Source organism: Lipophrys pholis, assembly GCF_963383615.2.
Source record: "Lipophrys pholis genome assembly, chromosome: 1".
Taxonomy (NCBI): Eukaryota; Metazoa; Chordata; class Actinopteri; order Blenniiformes; family Blenniidae; genus Lipophrys; species Lipophrys pholis.
The window spans coordinates 38,525,540-38,542,545 of NC_137635.1; the positions used below are offsets into that span (position 1 = coordinate 38,525,540).

The 17,006-nt window shown below is 43.6% G+C and overlaps 3 protein-coding genes across 4 annotated transcripts; 1 reads left to right on the forward strand and 2 right to left on the reverse strand.

Moving 5' to 3' along the window:
• Positions 1–552: 552 nt before the first annotated feature.
• LOC308124456 (pyroglutamyl-peptidase 1-like) lies at positions 553–4,952 on the reverse strand. Of its 2 annotated transcripts, XR_013936301.1 has the most exons (6): positions 4,469–4,628; positions 3,983–4,035; positions 3,789–3,905; positions 3,443–3,675; positions 2,012–2,344; positions 554–1,785 (listed from the first exon to the last, which is right to left on the reverse strand). XR_013936301.1 is itself a non-coding variant. In XM_080487442.1 (5 exons), exons 1-5 carry the CDS (start codon positions 4,497–4,499, stop codon positions 2,134–2,136), a joined length of 645 nt encoding a protein of 214 aa, XP_080343568.1. In that variant the 5' UTR covers positions 4,500–4,952; the 3' UTR covers positions 553–2,133. The 2 variants fall into 2 exon arrangements, 1 of the variants encoding a protein (XP_080343568.1); XM_080487442.1 differs by having other exon boundaries at positions 553–2,344; positions 4,469–4,952.
• Positions 4,953–6,173: 1,221 nt separating this feature from the next.
• On the forward strand, positions 6,174–8,525 carry LOC308109080 (transcription factor JunD-like). The gene has a single exon (XM_080462442.1). The coding sequence runs from the start codon at positions 6,883–6,885 to the stop codon at positions 7,816–7,818; it is 936 nt and encodes a 311-aa protein (XP_080318568.1). The 5' UTR covers positions 6,174–6,882; the 3' UTR covers positions 7,819–8,525.
• A 2,274-nt stretch (positions 8,526–10,799) lies between these two features.
• Positions 10,800–16,044, reverse strand: LOC308120408 (ras-related protein Rab-3A-like). Its single transcript, XM_080481013.1, has 5 exons — positions 15,983–16,044; positions 14,255–14,479; positions 12,620–12,738; positions 12,259–12,383; positions 10,800–11,202 (listed from the first exon to the last, which is right to left on the reverse strand). The coding sequence occupies exons 2-5, from the start codon at positions 14,477–14,479 to the stop codon at positions 11,012–11,014; spliced, it is 660 nt and encodes a 219-aa protein (XP_080337139.1). The 5' UTR covers positions 15,983–16,044; the 3' UTR covers positions 10,800–11,011.
• Between the last annotated feature and the right edge of the window lie 962 nt (positions 16,045–17,006).

Here is a 17,006-nt window from a genome sequence, read left to right on the forward strand (position 1 = left end):
AAAAAGAATATTTCTACACTCCCAACAAATAAACTACAAAGTTTCAAACATTTTGACTGTGATCATAATGACTTCAGTCAGTAAAGAAGAAAAAAAAGAATATATTTTCATGCCTTATAAGTTAAAATGAGAAATACTGATACAAAAAGTAGACATCATTCATTTGATGGAATAATTTAAAATCCATTTTAGTTTCACTGTTCAAAATGAGTTATGTGATAAATGGCCATTTCCACTGTACACTACTAATGCTGCCTTGTATATAAGGAGAGAAAGGTTATTTGTTCCTTGAAGGAAAGGCCTCTGTGTCTGTTGCTTGAATGTACTGTACGTGTGAGCAGACTTCATTCCTGGGTTAATTTGAACGTGAGGATTCTTCCTGTGGGTCAAGTCAGAACGAGTTCAGCAGGTCTGTTGGACCACAAACGTGCTGCACCCACATGCAGGGTGAAGCGGCGCACATTCAAGAAATGGAAAATGTGATCGTTAATTCACAGACACAAAAACTGATTAAAAATCCATGTAGTGCCTAATTATTTTGAAACTGGAAATATCAGTGAAGAGTCTTTATTTTCAGGTTGTATTAAAGATTCCACTTGAACTGAGGCACTGAGAGGAGGCGGGTCGGTGCCGGCCCGCCACACATAAACAATGAAGAGATCACCTGCAGTCAGTCGCCTTTTTTTTTAACATGTATCAACCTAAAGGAACCCCATTCATGAATGATTCAAAATACATAATTGTAGCTGTCGTGTGCAAAATCACCGACCGAGTGAGGACAGGTACACATGTGTGAAGGACTTTAATCGACACAGCTCCACGAGCTCTGCTTGGCAAAGCCTCATTTTACATACACAGGACAAAGACTTCAAATTCACATTTGTTAACGGTGATTGCATGCGCAACTTTTTCCCTGAGAAGAACAAATCTTGACATTTTCGGCATGTTCTCGTCATTTGAAGGTCATCCTAGTTTTCTGATGCAAAATCTAAGCAACACAAAGGAATGGTGGCGTGTTCTGAAGACATTGGTTCAGTGAGAGTTTAGAGAGAAAGAGAGAAATTCTGCTACAGACTGACGGGTGACAGAGAAAGAGTGCGATTCCAAAAGTTAATGTTAAAGTCTGCTGAGGGCATCTGAGTATAATAATGAATCAATAATTAACATGAATGAGTCCACAGAAGTATTAGAAGTATCGTTTACATTGATTCTCACAGTGTCATGGAAGATCAAAGGCAGATGCGACATATTCAGCAATTTCACACACACTCACACACTCACACACACACACACACACACACACACACACACACACACACACACACACACACACACTGCATTATGACCTAAGTCAGGGGTCGGAAACCCGCACATCTTTGGCCCCCTCTGCTGCAGCTTCCCTGTGCCGAGCTGTGTGGAGGAACGACGACCAAAGTCCTTGACTTTTTCTTGCTGACCCCGACAGACCGGCAGCAAATATCCACTGAACAGTGAATAATCAGGATCTCCACAACAGCTGAATGACACTGAACGGAACACCGCTCACACTTATGTTCCAAGAACCCGGACGTCCCACTGTAATGCTCTATAATATTTTATACAGGGCATAGGGGTAAAAAAATGTATTTGCTGTATGCAATGTTATGGTTACTTATATGTCAAAAGGGTTTTACGGCCCTCAGTGTGGTCTTTTCAGCGGGAAACGGGTCAAGATGGCTCTTAGAGTTTTGAAGGTTGCCGACTCCTGACCTAAGTCTGTCCCTCGTTTCCAAAAAAGTTAGGGCACTTTAAAAGAAAACAAAAAAACAAAAACAAAGGATGAATCAATGTGCAAACCATTTAAACATTTAAACTTAAAAAAATTACTAAATCGCGGTCAATTTGAATTCAATAAAAGTTTGGCCAGTGGTTATAAATGACAGGAAATATTTGTGCAAAGTATTAAAATATAAAAAAAGAAGTAGGATTGGTTATCTGAAAACATGAATTAGCCTTTTGGACCACAACCCACCTTTCTTTTGGTTTCCCGTTGTGTTCAATGTAACGCTAAACAAAGACTCTAAATCTTCGGGCCAGGCTGGTGAGCTGCAGTGAACTCCGGCTGGGAGTCAGTGATCAGGGGTCGTGCTGGTGTTAATGCTGGTGATTGCAGAGCTTGTTGGGCGTGCCCCCACCCTCCGTGTGATCCCCCTCTAGCAGTTTCAACATCTCCTGTATGACGGCCTGGAGGCCTCTCCCCAGCTCCTGGCTGCTGTAAGGTTTCCCCAGCGGAGGCACGTGGACGAAGGCGGAGCGGCCCTGCCCCAGGTACAGGGACGTGTAGTAGGTGTAGTCACACAAGTACCTGACACAATCCAAAAGAAAGCATGAATGAAATTCCCCTGGTAGTTTAAGGTGGAAACGAAGGGAATGGGAATGCATGTGGCAACACTCTGCATCACACCTTGATAAAGCTTTTGAAAGTTGGACAACATTTCTTCTTCTTTCTGCATTTTCATGTTCGCTCACAACAACAGGGCATCTTTTTCCACTATCTTCTGTATCGGTCTTGTTCCTCCCTCGGGGCATCCATGAACTTCCACTTTGGACGTCCTCCTCTCCTCATATCTTGCAGCTCCATCCTCTACATCCTTTTTCCCTACGTCGCTAACAAATCTGCTAAATACATGACGATCTCCACCTTGTCGCTCTCACTTTACCACCAAAGTGTCCGACGTGAGCTTTAATTTACTCACTTTGAATTCTTCCCATTCCACAACATACTGTATGTAAGGAAGACTACTTCCAAAAATATATTTGCTATTTGCCCATCTGAACATCTGGAAGGCTCGGTATCTCTAAAATGCTCTAAATACACTCCGATTTCTGACCTACACTCAATTCAGCTAAATGTTTAGGTGTTTTTGTTTTAATCTGTAAAACTCATTCTCCTTCCCATTATTGTAACCCTTCCCAAACATTTTTGAGATTAAACTCATAAAATCAAAATGCATTACTTTTAATTTGGGGTACTGAGGTTGCCAAACAAGCAGACATGTTTATCTTCAATACAGGCCTGTGTAGCACCACGACGTGGAGTTATTCATAGACCAAAGCGATGCATTCGTGACTTATCAGACGTTCACACATGCCAAGAATAATGAGTCATGTGAATATTCATTTTACAGTTTCACACACACTTTAAGTATTTACATGTATTTCATGATGTTTGCACACCGAGGTCTGAAAAATTCTTACATCTTATGTCACAAAATAAACTGCAGAGAAAATACAAAGAGCGGTGGCTAATTTCTAGCTGCACGTACAGTATATATGTGTGGATATTAAACCCATTTCTGTGATTACTCACACCCTCTCTCACAGCTGGTCAGTAATCCTATCAAATGTGTAGCGAGCGCCTCCTGCTGGGAAGCATCCTACCCGGGGGACTGAGTTCACTAACCTTCCAGCATCCTTGGACACAGACACAGTGATCCCCATTTTGGACTCATTCACCCTCCCGCAGATGGTATCCATGTCCAGGACAGACTTCATGCAGTCTGGACCGTTCTCCATGCAGCACTGAGAGGCCGGGCAGAAGCTGCAGTTGTCCGGACGTTTGTAGCCCTTGTTGTGGCCGCACTGCTCCAAAGTGACCGTGGTGGCCAACCCAGAAACACCGACATGGACCACGAGCTGCACACAGGACCGAGAACTCAGAAGTGAGGAAAGTAGATTTTCTTTCTCTGGACTGAGTCGTGGATTTCTGTACGCCTTGTGTGCACAGCGGCGTGTATTTCTGTGGATACCTGCGGCTGCTGTTCTTTCCACAGAGATGGCAGGAGGCTCTGAACAGCCTGGTATTCAACAGGCACCTCACACACATACAGATCTACAGCGTCACCCAGTCCTAATCGTTCCAGTTCCTGTGAGCACACACAGCGTTTGTAAGCTTTTTAAAAAAAAAATTCAATGTCTATAAATATATATCATATGTGATTACCTGGACTGCTACCCAGCTGGAGTTTATTGCATGGTCACCAAAAGGCTCAAACCCTGAAAAAATAAATATAAATAGTGGCATTCAAACGCAGTAATGATGTACAATACAAGCAGATAACATCAGAGTCAGCAAATGAGCTTATCATTCATCCACATACAAGTAACCGAACTGGACGATAAAGGGACTGAAGCTTCCTTCGGGGTCTAAAGGTTACATCAAGTTAAACATTAGTTGTAAACACACAGAGGAGACACAGAGGGATGTTTCTTATCTAAACCTGCTGACACAAAGACTTCTGGTCTAAAACGAGCCTCGCTCCCTGGCAAGTATTTACTTTTCATAGCACGTTTCTGATGCGATCTGAGGATTTTAAATCACTTAAGCTGTGCAGCTCAGACATGAATAACAAAGCTCCATCAATGAGATTCAACAGCAATGGAGCAACAATACAGAAATACTTTCAACTGACCAATTAAAACCTCTCACCTGTTACCACTACTTTCTTCTTATTGGCCATTGTTCTCAGTTGGTATGGCTGGAATTGTTATGGGTGAATATTAAAGGGATCAGATATCCTGCACAATGATCCCAGGATTGTCTGCGCTGGCTGTTTTCTTCTTCTGCCTCACAGCAAAAAGGAAATGCCACCGCAAACATGGAGGGCTCACACTGCCATCTACTGATTGGACATGCATCCGTCCATTGTGGTTCAGTACAAACGTCAGGGAAAAAAGACGAGAGACAAAATCGTTTTTTCACCTTTACAGCAGGAAATAGATCTAAGGTTGGGAGATTTAATTTATGATCTGGGTGTAATTCAAGCTTTAAGGATACTGCGAATGATCAGGACGCATGTGAATGTATAGATTATAGGTTATAGATGGAGCAAGTAAAAACAGCTTCTCCTTACACAAACATCTTACACCCAACCAGCTGCTTCAGTGTGGCTGATCAGCTCCCACGTGTGAATGTGAGCACTGTAACGTTGAGAGTGTGACTCGAGGCGTTCCTGAACATGCCCAGCGAGCCTCTCCCTCCTGAGCTGCAATCAAAGCATACCTCAGTCCGGGGGAGGGAGGAACTATCTCTCACACAACTTCTACCACACTTCAATACCTGAGTCTAGAGGACAAACCTTAAGTGTGTTGCTATGAAGCCACGTACAGGAGCAGCTCTTTTTGTGTCCACACCCCGGGCTTGTGAAAATGACTCACGAGTCTGGATACAGCATCCTATATCACCAACACAATGATGAGAATATGGCCTCAGCTAAGAATGCTTCCAACACTTCCATTCATGCTGTGAAGCCGGTGTTTGTCGCTGATTTCTGCCTGTGAACGACACCACGAACATACACACAACACATCCGCCAACCTCCTACACAACCTGCACTGCAGTCACTGGGAGCCCCTCCTCCTCCTCCTCCAACCCATTCACCTTTCTTTCTCTGGCCCGCCTGCGTCACTCAGTGTGTCAGTGTTGCCATGGAAACTAATGATGCCCTCTGCTGTGTGGTGCTGATGCAGACGGTCTGCTGACGTCTGAGCCATCTCTGGGTGGAATAACAATATTATACAGTAGTCTCCTACACAGGCTCACTGCTATGCCCGCATTCTGCATTTGAACTCTTTTTATGTTCTAATACCACTGCTACACTATTCGTGTCTTTTTAAAAAACTAATTTAATGTCTATATGTTTTAGATTTTAATGAAACATCACTGTTTCCTCTCTCGCAATTACACAAAAAGCTGCTGTTATTTGTGGAACAGGTAAAGAGGCTCCAGACCCACCACAAGCCATTAAAGCCATGAAAACACAGGCTGTTTGTTTCAGCAGCCAATGATTGCAGATGTCAGAGCACAAACCCTTTCCACAAGCTACTTTCAATCATCCGGTTTCCTCATTTTGCTCTCACTGTTTCCTTCCCCTTTTCTATCTCATGCCAACCAAGAACACTAACAAGACATTTGCGAGACGTCTTATACAGCAGCATCGAGGACACGGCTTGTTGTCAGAATCCCTGGTTTTGTTGTAATATGGAACACAGTGACCTTATATGGGAGATTTCAGAGAGATATTGTTTGCTATATTTTGGGACAAAAGACAATTCTAATAGATTTCATTGGAAGGAAAACAACATAAGATTTTAGGTTTTTTATCTTCTTTATTGTGTTTCCTTATTTTCCAAAGTACAAGTTTTTAATCATTTTTATGTTCGTGAATGTGTTATAACATTGAGTTGAAGTTTTACTTCAAAGCACTACAGGATAGGAGTAGCAGGAGTGCAGTAATCCTCTCATTGTATTCTATCTTATTCTTTTCTATTCGTGGCGGCGCTACGCCTGAACTGTAGGAACATTTTCTGTCGAGCCTGTTCCTTGTGTTCTTCCTTTCCCTGGCCTTCGCCTCTTACACCTTCCCCGCCCAGTCTCTGCTCACTTTTGGCGACCCTGAGCTTTTTTATGCTATGACATCAAACCACAATGCATTGCACTGTTTGTAGTTTACCTAAAGTCTCCATGGCAATAAAGACCGGCTCTGCCCCTTATTCAAATCCAACCGGAAACCAACGTCATTTTGGGCCAATCTCCGCGCTCTGGAGTGACATAATGGAATTTTTAGGGCTAGAAAGCGAGCGAGGTCTGGCGCTGCGCATAGCAGTCGTGCCATCGGGAAAAGACAATATCGGAGGCGCGCGAGAGAGACGCACCAGAGACCCTCCGGCACGAGAGCTCCGGTGGACGACACGTTGACAGACTGACAAATACTAAATAAACGTGGATTAAGGAAGTTGGATCGCTTAGAAAACAAGGATCAGATGGTTTCCTCGTGCCGGGAAGTGACGGTTCATCGATCCTTAATGCGTAACGATCCACACTCCCTCTCATGAGGGTGTAGAATGGAAACGAGCCTCTATCCAGGCACCGTGGTGAATACTCCGAGGGTCTCCAGCATCTACTCCCACAGCACGATGATGAAGAAGGACATTAATCTGAACCTGGAAGAGCAGAACTCCGAGCTTAAATCCAACCCGCTCCGGGACACTGACGGACTCCTCAACTCCCCGGACCTGGGGCTGCTGAAGCTCACCTCCCCGGACCTGGAGCGCCTCATCATCCAGTCCAACGGTCTGGTCACCTCCACCAACACCGCCTCCCAGTTTCTCTACCCCAAGTCCGCCAGCGACGAGCAGGAGTTCGCGGAGGGCTTCGTGAAGGCGCTGGAGGACCTGCACAAGCAGAACCAGCTGAGCGAGGCCGGCTGCGTCTCCGTGGACCGACTGGAGCTGCTCGGATCGGCCAACGCGGTCGGCTCCGCCGGGCTCCAGGCGTCGGACCTCCCGGTGTACACGACCCTGAACGGCTACGCGGCCAGCCCGCTGGGAGCCACCACCATCAACTACTCCACGGACACCATCCCATTCCCACCGCCCCCGGCTCATCTGAGCAGCGCGCAGCAGCAGCAGGCGGCGGCGGCGGCGCTGTCACGACTCCAGTCGGCCGGCGGGGTGAAAGACGAGCCGCAGACCGTACCGGACATGCAGAGCTTCGGGGAGAGTCCCCCTCTGTCCCCCATCGACATGGACAACCAGGAGCGCATCAAGGCGGAGAGGAAGAAGCTGCGGAACCGGATAGCCGCGTCCAAGTGTCGCAAGAGGAAACTGGAGCGGATCTCGCGGCTGGAAGACAAGGTGAAGACGCTGAAGACGCAGAACACCGAGCTGGCCTCCACGGCCAGCGTCCTCCGGGAACAAGTGGCCCAGCTCAAGCAGAAGGTGATGAACCATGTCAGCAGCGGCTGTCAGCTCCTACCAAACCAGGTCCAAGCTTACTGAGGCCAGATGTGCTCTGGGGATACCTGCAATGTAGGGGGCATTTGCTCTTCTGTAACCAATTCTTAATTTTATTTTTTATTTTTTTTTAAAGATCCTTGCCAGAGACTTCGTGCAATCCTGCACATTAAAAGGCCTCGTTCAGTAAGACATTTGAACTGCAGAAACAAAGAGGCCTTGGGCGAGAGCTGCAGGATTAACTGGAAAGTGAAATGTTTCATGACATGCAGTGGTTTTTTTAGGAGCTGCTGCCTGTTTGGAGTCCTGGAAGCCTGCCTGGGTTTGAGGCAGAGGTAAAGCCATGTAGCAAAGTGCTATCCACTGGACTGCTGTGAGATAGCGTTTATCTGTGTGTGTAAGCTGGACAATCTCGACAAGGGTGCAACCAAACACCTGGGTGTCACCAAGTGCTGTCATCCACCGTGTAATATAATGCCTTACTTGTTTACAAGCACTTAGCAATGACAAATGTATCTATTTTATTTACTGAAACATTTCTTATTTTACATATGGTCTTATTTCCTTTCTAATTGGACACTGCATGTGTTGTTGCTTTTAACCATTGTATTTTTGTATTGGTGGCTGCTGTGTAGTTTGTTCAGTCGCCAAACTTTGATGAATGTATGTGTACGTGCTGAAAAAAAACCTTATGTATCCTTGTAATGGACAGGTCTCTGCCTGACATTTATTAAATTCACTACATTACTAAAGCTGCAGTGTGTTATTACAGGATCGTCTACATCACACACTGGGTGTTGTGTTAAGAGCAGTAGAGAAGCTGAACCAAGCCATAGATGGTCAAACAACTCAAAAGGTAGAAAACGAGACATTATTACATTAGTGTGCCCTCTGCTGGGCACAATAAAAAGGTACACAAGTCGTTTCAGACAACAAATTAATTCCAGCTTTTACAATTTATTTATTGACTCCTCAGTTTTTAGTAAACCCGGTTTTACAGAATTACAGCACAATTCACACAACGAATGCCTGATGGGCAGAAAGTTCCTTTTACAGGGGTTATCATGACTGACAGGAAGAGAAGAGGAGGAGACGCTCTGTATGGATTCCTACATCCTCAGCAAGTTTACAGCTGTAGCAAAACACAATAAATACAGTAACAAAAGAAAAGAAAAGAAGAAAAAAAAAAACAAACAAACAAGTAAAACCAATGTGGTAAGAATCACTTTTTAATGAAGTGTTCAGTGTATTCAGTTTACTTTACAAAACTCTATCCCTATTTGAAATGTCAAAAAAAAAACAACCAAAAAAAAACTAAGCTTGACAGCACAAATCTAACAAGCGGTATTTTTTGGCTTTAACTTTAGAAAAAAAAAAACTTCTATAAAGACTTTAAATACAAACTGTACATTCACCTGCGTTGGTAACCTTCAGCAGGATCAGAGGCTGCTGATTTATGAGGGCGGAGTCTGCATTTACACTGGGACGTCTTAGAAAGTTAAACGGCTGTCAAAATACAAGAATTTTTTTTCCACTAAAGACTCAGTAAGAGTTTCATACTCTGGAATGTTTTTTTCCTCGAGAGGAAGCATCTCAAAATGTAAACACACACAATTTCATTTATTTTATTTTTTAAAAACCTGGACAGTTGAAGCAAATAAATACTACTGAACATCTCTTTAAAAAGTCAAGTGCAGAAATCTAGGAAGAACCGCACCTTAAAATATAAATTAAGTTATAAATAATACAAAATAAATAAGTCAGGTGGCAAAGCATTTGTGACTCACAAAAGGTTGGTACTGAAAACACCAGCCGACACGTGCCTTACCTTTGCAATCAGAAAGAGAAACAAGACTCACAGTTCCACATTTAACATGCTTAAAACCATCAATTTCTGCCTTAAATAACAAAACAAAAAAATTAATCAAATCAGATGAAGATATCTTTGAAGACACGAGATGCTCGTAATGATTCACATGTCTTCCTGGTGACAGCATGCGGCACATTATGTGCATCGGATGACAGAACAATGCGAGGAGGCTGCTGGCTCAGCGTCCACACACCTTGGGACCATCGAGCCAACCAGGACCCGACTTCAGCCACATGCATCTCCCAATATAAGCACAGGAACCCAACATCCCAAATCCCTGCTATTCATTTCATACTCTATATTTATAAATACATTTTAAAATGCACATATATTGACTTTTAAACTTTTATAAACTTCCATCTGGTGACGAGATCCAATATTCTTAGATTTTTCTGGTGTGCCTTAAAAAAACCCCAAAAAGTATCAAAAAAACAAGACTGATTATCTAAACTCTGGTGGCCTGGAGGAAGAGATGAACAAAGTAGCTCACTCCGCTATCCACATTTTGCCGGGACGATTAAAAAAAAACAACAAAAAAAACCCAAACCTAAACAAGGTGCCCAAAATTTTACATACGACAACATCACTGTCCTAGTAACGTGATATGCACCACGCGCCTGTATTCAAGAAGAGAAACACTCTGGAAAGATGAATTCACAGGCTTAAAACCACATCTGATCAACTCAGGAAATTTTTTTTAAATGATAAAGACATCAACTATCCACAGCAACAAACAGATTTCCAGCGGGATTAAAAGCAGAATGATTGCAAATACTCGGTCCCCATTCAGGTTTGAGGCGTTAGTGCCGAGTGGGACGGCAGAGTGGAGGGGTGGGGGCACGCCGCTCCCTCACAACCTGTTGGAATTCAGCCCGATTACAAACACACACACACACACACACACACATCGATAAGGAGCGGCTTGATCTCAGCCTGTACTGGCCGTTAAATATTCTCATGATAAAATCATAGGATACAGTGTGTTTGTGTGTACGAGAGATTAAAAAAAAAGGGGGGGGGGGGGGGGGGGGGCTGGAGCTCTGTTCAATGCTCTGCACCCCTCCGACTCAATCAGCACCATCACGTAACCTCTGTGTTCTTGAAAGAAAAAGAAAAACCCTAATGACGGTACATCTGAAAAGACAGCACATCTTTGGAGAGAGGCAGCTCATGTGGACGGTGGAGACAGAGGAGTGGAGAGTTTAAGCAGCCTATTTGTCACTCTGTGTTTAAGAAAATAAACACGAGTTACAAACTGAAAAATAAAATAAGGTGTGAGGCGTTCAGGGCAGCAATGTAAGTATTGGGGTGTGTGTGTGTGTGTGTGTGTGTGTGTGTGTGTGTGTGTGTGTGTGTGTGTGTGTGTGTTCAGCAAGCACAATCCTGATGGGACCTCTGCGGCTGCTCGCTGAGCTGTGGCCCCTGCTTGGCTCCGGTGACGGTGGGGTCGTTGTTATCCAGACTCTCGGACATCCTCTCGCAGATGATGTCCACCAGCCGCTCGAAGGTCTGCTTCACGTTGATGTTGTCTTTGGCGCTCGCCTCGAAGTACTCGAAGCCTGCCGGAGACAGATGCAGTTACACTTACCGTTTCAATGCGAGGCTTATCTGCTTAATCCATTTATCTCATGATGCCAAGGCACATCAAGGCCGCGGGCGCGCAGGCGGATCGCACATGAGGAATCTTTCCTCGAGACGCAAAATGTTTTGGAAAATAGAAACACTGATATGGTTATAGTCGTTTCTACTGAGGTAGGCAAGAGTATAAAACTACATCTCGTGTAAACATTGGGTACATTTGGCCTGTCTGTGATTCTGCAGGTTGCCTAAAGAAAAACAGACTACTGTATATGTACGCTTTCAATAAAAATTTAATTCGGGGGAATTCAGCTGCAGTTGTTTTTTTTAACAATCTGTTTGAAGAATTTTAAATGCTTTGGATGGTAGTGAGTGACGACGTAACCAGGACAGATCTTAACTTAACATCCACAGCCAGTAAAGAAGAGCTACCTGCTGGACCAAATCCTGCATTCTACCTGTAGGTCATCCCAGCCATTGTGGATTGGTGAGTTATTGTGTTTCCTCGAGAATCTCGGTCCAGCACACGGATGTGCTTCACTTTTTGGAGTACAACAGGAAATACTGTTTGATGACTCATTGTTGTTTCATACGGGTTGTCTTATTTTTGTAAAGAAACAACTTGTCCGCTGAGGTTCATGTGAGATTATGATGCTGTGTCATCATCCTGAATACGCTCATGTTACATTTGGATGTAAGGCGAGGGGAACAAGAGTGTTGCTCCAGGGCGTTCAGGGTTAAAACCTCACACATGCTGTTAATTAAGTCTTACGTTCGTATGGCTTGTTGGCATGCCTTTGATATGGTGCAACTTCTTCAAAAAGAAGTTTCGAATCACGATAATATATCTTATATAAAGCTGACATAGTACCACAAGCTTAAGAAATCAACCATTTCCTACTTTACTACAAACCCTAAGAGATTTTAAAACCAATAGGACACCTGACCATCACAGACATGTTAAAGGGAGATAATCACTCAGAGGTACAACAACAGACACGTGGTATCCAGGTTTCATCCAGAACAGGCCGACTCACCCAGCTGTTCTGACAGCTGCCGGCCCCTCTCCGCAGCCACCACGCGTTCATCCTCCATGTCGCACTTGTTTCCAACCAAGAGGACCTGAGCGTTGTCCCAGGAGTACGTTTTGATCTGGGTCGACCTGCGTGTGGACACAAGGCCGTGAGCGGCACAAACCGGATCTCACCAGCTATTTCCAAATCTGCAGCCGCTTGCATTAGCTTCCACATGTAAATAGGAAAGAAAAGTCACCCGACTCTCAGGGTTTCACAAGGTGCCAGATGAAGGGGAAGATATACTTGTACAAACACTGAATGAATCTTTAGCAGAATCTGATTGTGGCTCATCTAAGTGCTATCTGTACGAGCTGTCCCTCACCAGTCCTGCACGGCATTGAAGGACTCCTCGTTGGTGATGTCGTACATGAGGATGAAGCCCATGGCTCCCCTGTAGTAGGCTGTAGTGATTGTCCTGTAGCGCTCCTGCCCAGCAGTGTCCTACATCAACACAAAAACGTTTGAGTAACATAACAAACTCAGGCTGGAGTGTCTACACTGAAATGGCCACATGTGGAGAAGTTAGGACACTAAAACAAAAACATACATGCACCAAACCACTGCTAGGAATTTGACACTTATTCCATTTAACTCCTGATGACATTAAGGGAAAGTCCCATGAGCATTACGTATTCTTCTGGTGTGGCCGCCAATAAGCAGTTGACCTCAGGGTCAGGCCTTGTGGAGCATGTGGAGCATGTGGAGCGTGTTGCCATTACATTACAAATGTGGTTCTGACTTGAAGAGGATGGTTTAACAGCTGGTAATCATTACAGGTGCTTTATTAGACAGCCTGGAGATGTGTGAGATGTGATGGACATTTGTTTCCTCCATTCAATGGCGAGACAAAAAGTTTTGGTTGAGTCAACAGAGAAATTGGTCACCTGAACATCCCCAATGTTTTAACAAGTGAAAGTTTGCAGTTGCCAAATAAGCCCCATCCCTCAGCTTCAAATGGCTCCAGGAGCTTTTCAAGGAGTGTTTACACTTTTCACACTATGTGTGACTAAAACAAATCTCGGTGCGATTACTGCGTTAGCGCAGTCTATTTCTGACAGTGTGAACGCTGCCATCTGCACACAACCAATCGAAACCTCCAGAAAAGTAGATATTTGAAAATGGAAACTGGTGCTCTTAAAGTCTGAACACACAACAAACACCCATTATAAATCTCCGGCCAATCTCTTCACTTGTTTAGTTTGCTTCTCAAGGTCCCACAGCATTATGTGGAAGTTATCTTGCAGAATAATACGTCAGCACTGGTGTTCACCGTGTGCTTTGTTGACATTTATGGGTCTGATGTTACACACACACACACGAGTTTGAAGTAAACCAGATGCTAGTGCAGACCCTACCACCCCCACCCCCACCCCCTCCCTGTGGTCTGAACCAGGGATCTGCACCGCAAGTGTGAATACTGCCGGCAATCCCTCCACATGCATCGTCTGACTGCCGGCTGTCAACTGCTTCAAACCAACATGACAACAAAATTTCATTATTCAAAATAACTCAAAATGCATAAGCACACAACATGGGCGCTGAATCAGCAACATCCACATGAATAAAAGTAACATGAAGCTATGGCCAGGAAATTTGTTTTTCCAAACTGGAAATAATACTTTGGTGCTGTTATGATGAATGAAATCAAAATAATGGTTGAGAAAGTAGCATTGTCAAAATGACACTGCAGAGATTGAGCTGTGTGTTTGATTTAAAAAAAAAAATTATTTATTTAAATACTGGTCAGCTGCAGCCAAAGTAAATGTTACTGCTTCGCTTGAATCAAAGCATTTTGATCATAGAGATAAAGGAAGAGGAGGAAGGAGCGGGATCAGGTATGACGTGGAACGTCAAAAGTAAAGAGAATTATATATATATATATATATATATATATATATATATATGATCCTGCACCTCTAACCTCACTTCCTGACACTTCATGTGTTCACTCCCTCACCCAGATCTGCAGCTTTATCCTCTTGTCGTTCCTGTAGATGGTCTTGACCTTAAAGTCGATGCCCACCGTGCTGACGAAGGCCGGAGTGAAAGAGTCGTCTGCGTAGCGGAAAAGGAAGGAGGTCTTTCCAACGCTGCTGTTGCCGATGATGAGGATTTTAAACATGTAATCGAAATTCTGGTCCGAGGACTCCTTCTGTCCGTACGTGGCATTTGCAGACGCCATCTGTACAAGAGGAGAGTTCACAGCCATCAAGCACATTCTGACTCACAAATTATACCCGACAACATAAATACTGTTGGGAAAATAAAATTCCTTTGCCATATTTAGCGTTACATAAAGTGCTTCTTTTAATTTATATATAGATGATATAACATTTTAAGCATTTCCAACAAGACCCGCGTTCACAAAGACTAAAAGCCAAATCAAACTCTGAAATTTCTTACAAACATTATCTGGAGGCTGAAACATCCTTTGAGGAGTGATGGATCAACATCTTCATGAGAATGTATAGTTAGCACTGATCCACTCCAGTTTACATACGTGTATTGAGAACGACATGTTTTTGTTTTTTTTACTGGCATGATTAGACCCCTCCTTTATGGCGCAATCGCCACAGCAAGCCACTGCTGCTTGAATCATAGACTTGTCTAGTTTTCATGCTGGGTACCCTTCCTGGATTTGGGGAATGGGGAATACATACAACCAAGTCTCACTTGATTACAGAATTATTCACGGTTTCCAAAGTGCTGCTGCTGCTCAAGCTTAAAACACAACTGACTAGTAAGAAAATTGCATAATACACCTCAAAATACTTACAGAAACATGAATTACCAGATTTTTCTGTGCTGCATGTAAACCCATACATGATCTAAGCCAGGATAAGGTTTATAAAAAAAGTCCTCATGACCTATAAAGTTACTCAGCCTCTTAAACTGGTTGATCTCAACAGGTGCCTTTTAACAGATATGACTAGTCTCATTCACCTGAGCAGTCGGGGTTAATTCAATCATGCGATCAGAGGATACCTGTGATGGGCTAATATCTGAGGACATATGGGTCCCAGACTGAAGCCCCCTCGCTTCCCTGTGCCTGGTGTGGGTGCTGGTGGTGGGATAAGGAATGCACACCTCCTCTCAGATAAGAAGACGGAAGTAGCAGGGCTTAGCAGGCTAAGCATCAGCTAAACTCACTATCCGTCCCGTCCAGGAGGGCAGGAGCCTCCGAGGAGCCGCGGCGCACAGCCAATTACCCCACACCATCTGGTTAGCCAACATTTATCTGGCCGGCCTCTGTGCATTAATGGCAGAATAAACCCCCCTGTTATTTCATCATGATTCTCCCTGACACGGCCTCAACCCCGCATCACCTGTCCACAGAACATAGAATAGCCTGGACCAGCAGGAGAGTTGAGAAGTACAAAACAAAAACCCAAACCAAAACACCTTTTACCTCCAATCTAAAACCCAGGTGAAACGACGGATAATGAGTATGACTCGGCTGTAAACAAATCTATCGGTACCGCGTCTCGCGGAGCTCCCGTTACAGCGGCAGCCGTTAGCTTAAGCATCCCCAGCTATGTCAAATGAAGGTTACTCTTTTGCTCATTTGCGACCAGAATTTCAATCCAAATCACCGTCCTCGTCGCATATAAATGATCCGCATGCTGTCCGCCAACACCGTAATAGATAAAACAGCCCCGCGAAGAGGAGAAAACGAAGGCTTTACCCCGAAATGTGTTTTTTTTCCTCGGCTAGCTCCGAGCCCAGCTTTACACCTGCAGCGGCAGCTCCTCCGTCTCTCTGCGCGTAAGGATGATTGACGGAGGCGCTTGACCAATCAAAGGAGAGAGCGCTCCCACAAGCCACGCCTACCCATCCTTGGAGTATGCAGTTTTAATTCACAATTATTTATAAAAGTAGATTAAAAAGTGAGGCTCATTGAAGACGGGAAATCACGGTCGTTTTGCCCCCAGATATAAAAATATGTTTTATTTTATAATTCAGCAGGTGCATCGAAAAAAAAAGTGAGTATTATTGAAACAGTAAGTATTATTTTGAACTCATAAGCATTTTCAAAAAATGGTTATTTGTTATGATTTTAGCCTCCAGTTTAGGAAATTTTGATCAAATTGTAAGTGCAAATTATACAACAAAACGGCCTTGAAATATTTTAGTTTGTAAATGTATGTCAAATTGAAAGAGATCTCACTGTCTAAATTAAATTATAGGTGAACTGTTTCTATAGGGTTTTTTTTCCTCTTCTTTTTTTTTTGATATGGCTGTAAAATACATCATCTCTCTACATTGAGTTTAGTGCCATCACGGTTAGTCAGGTGCTTACTTTGTAAATGCTGCTGAAGCAAAAACATCAAACCAACATGTGAAACAAAATGATAAAAGCTTTCTAGTTTAAATTTCAACTCAATTATTTCAATTTTTCAACTGATCCACAGATATTTTCTATATCAGACATCGACAATCTTCAAATATAACCAATGTTAGATTGCCAGATTATTATGAACCACCTTTGCATAAAATTATAAACTTGAAAAGATTAGTAACCACCCCCCCATCTCATCCTCCACTTGAAGGTCCTGAGGTGTAAATCCCTCTTGTCTCTCTGATGTGCTTAGTTTGAATGACACTTCTTTAAATTGATTTGTGTGGTTTTGTAGCACCACTGCATCATTTCAACCTCTGATATGTGAGAGGAGTCATTTGTTTCCCCCACTACACCCGATTTCTTTAAT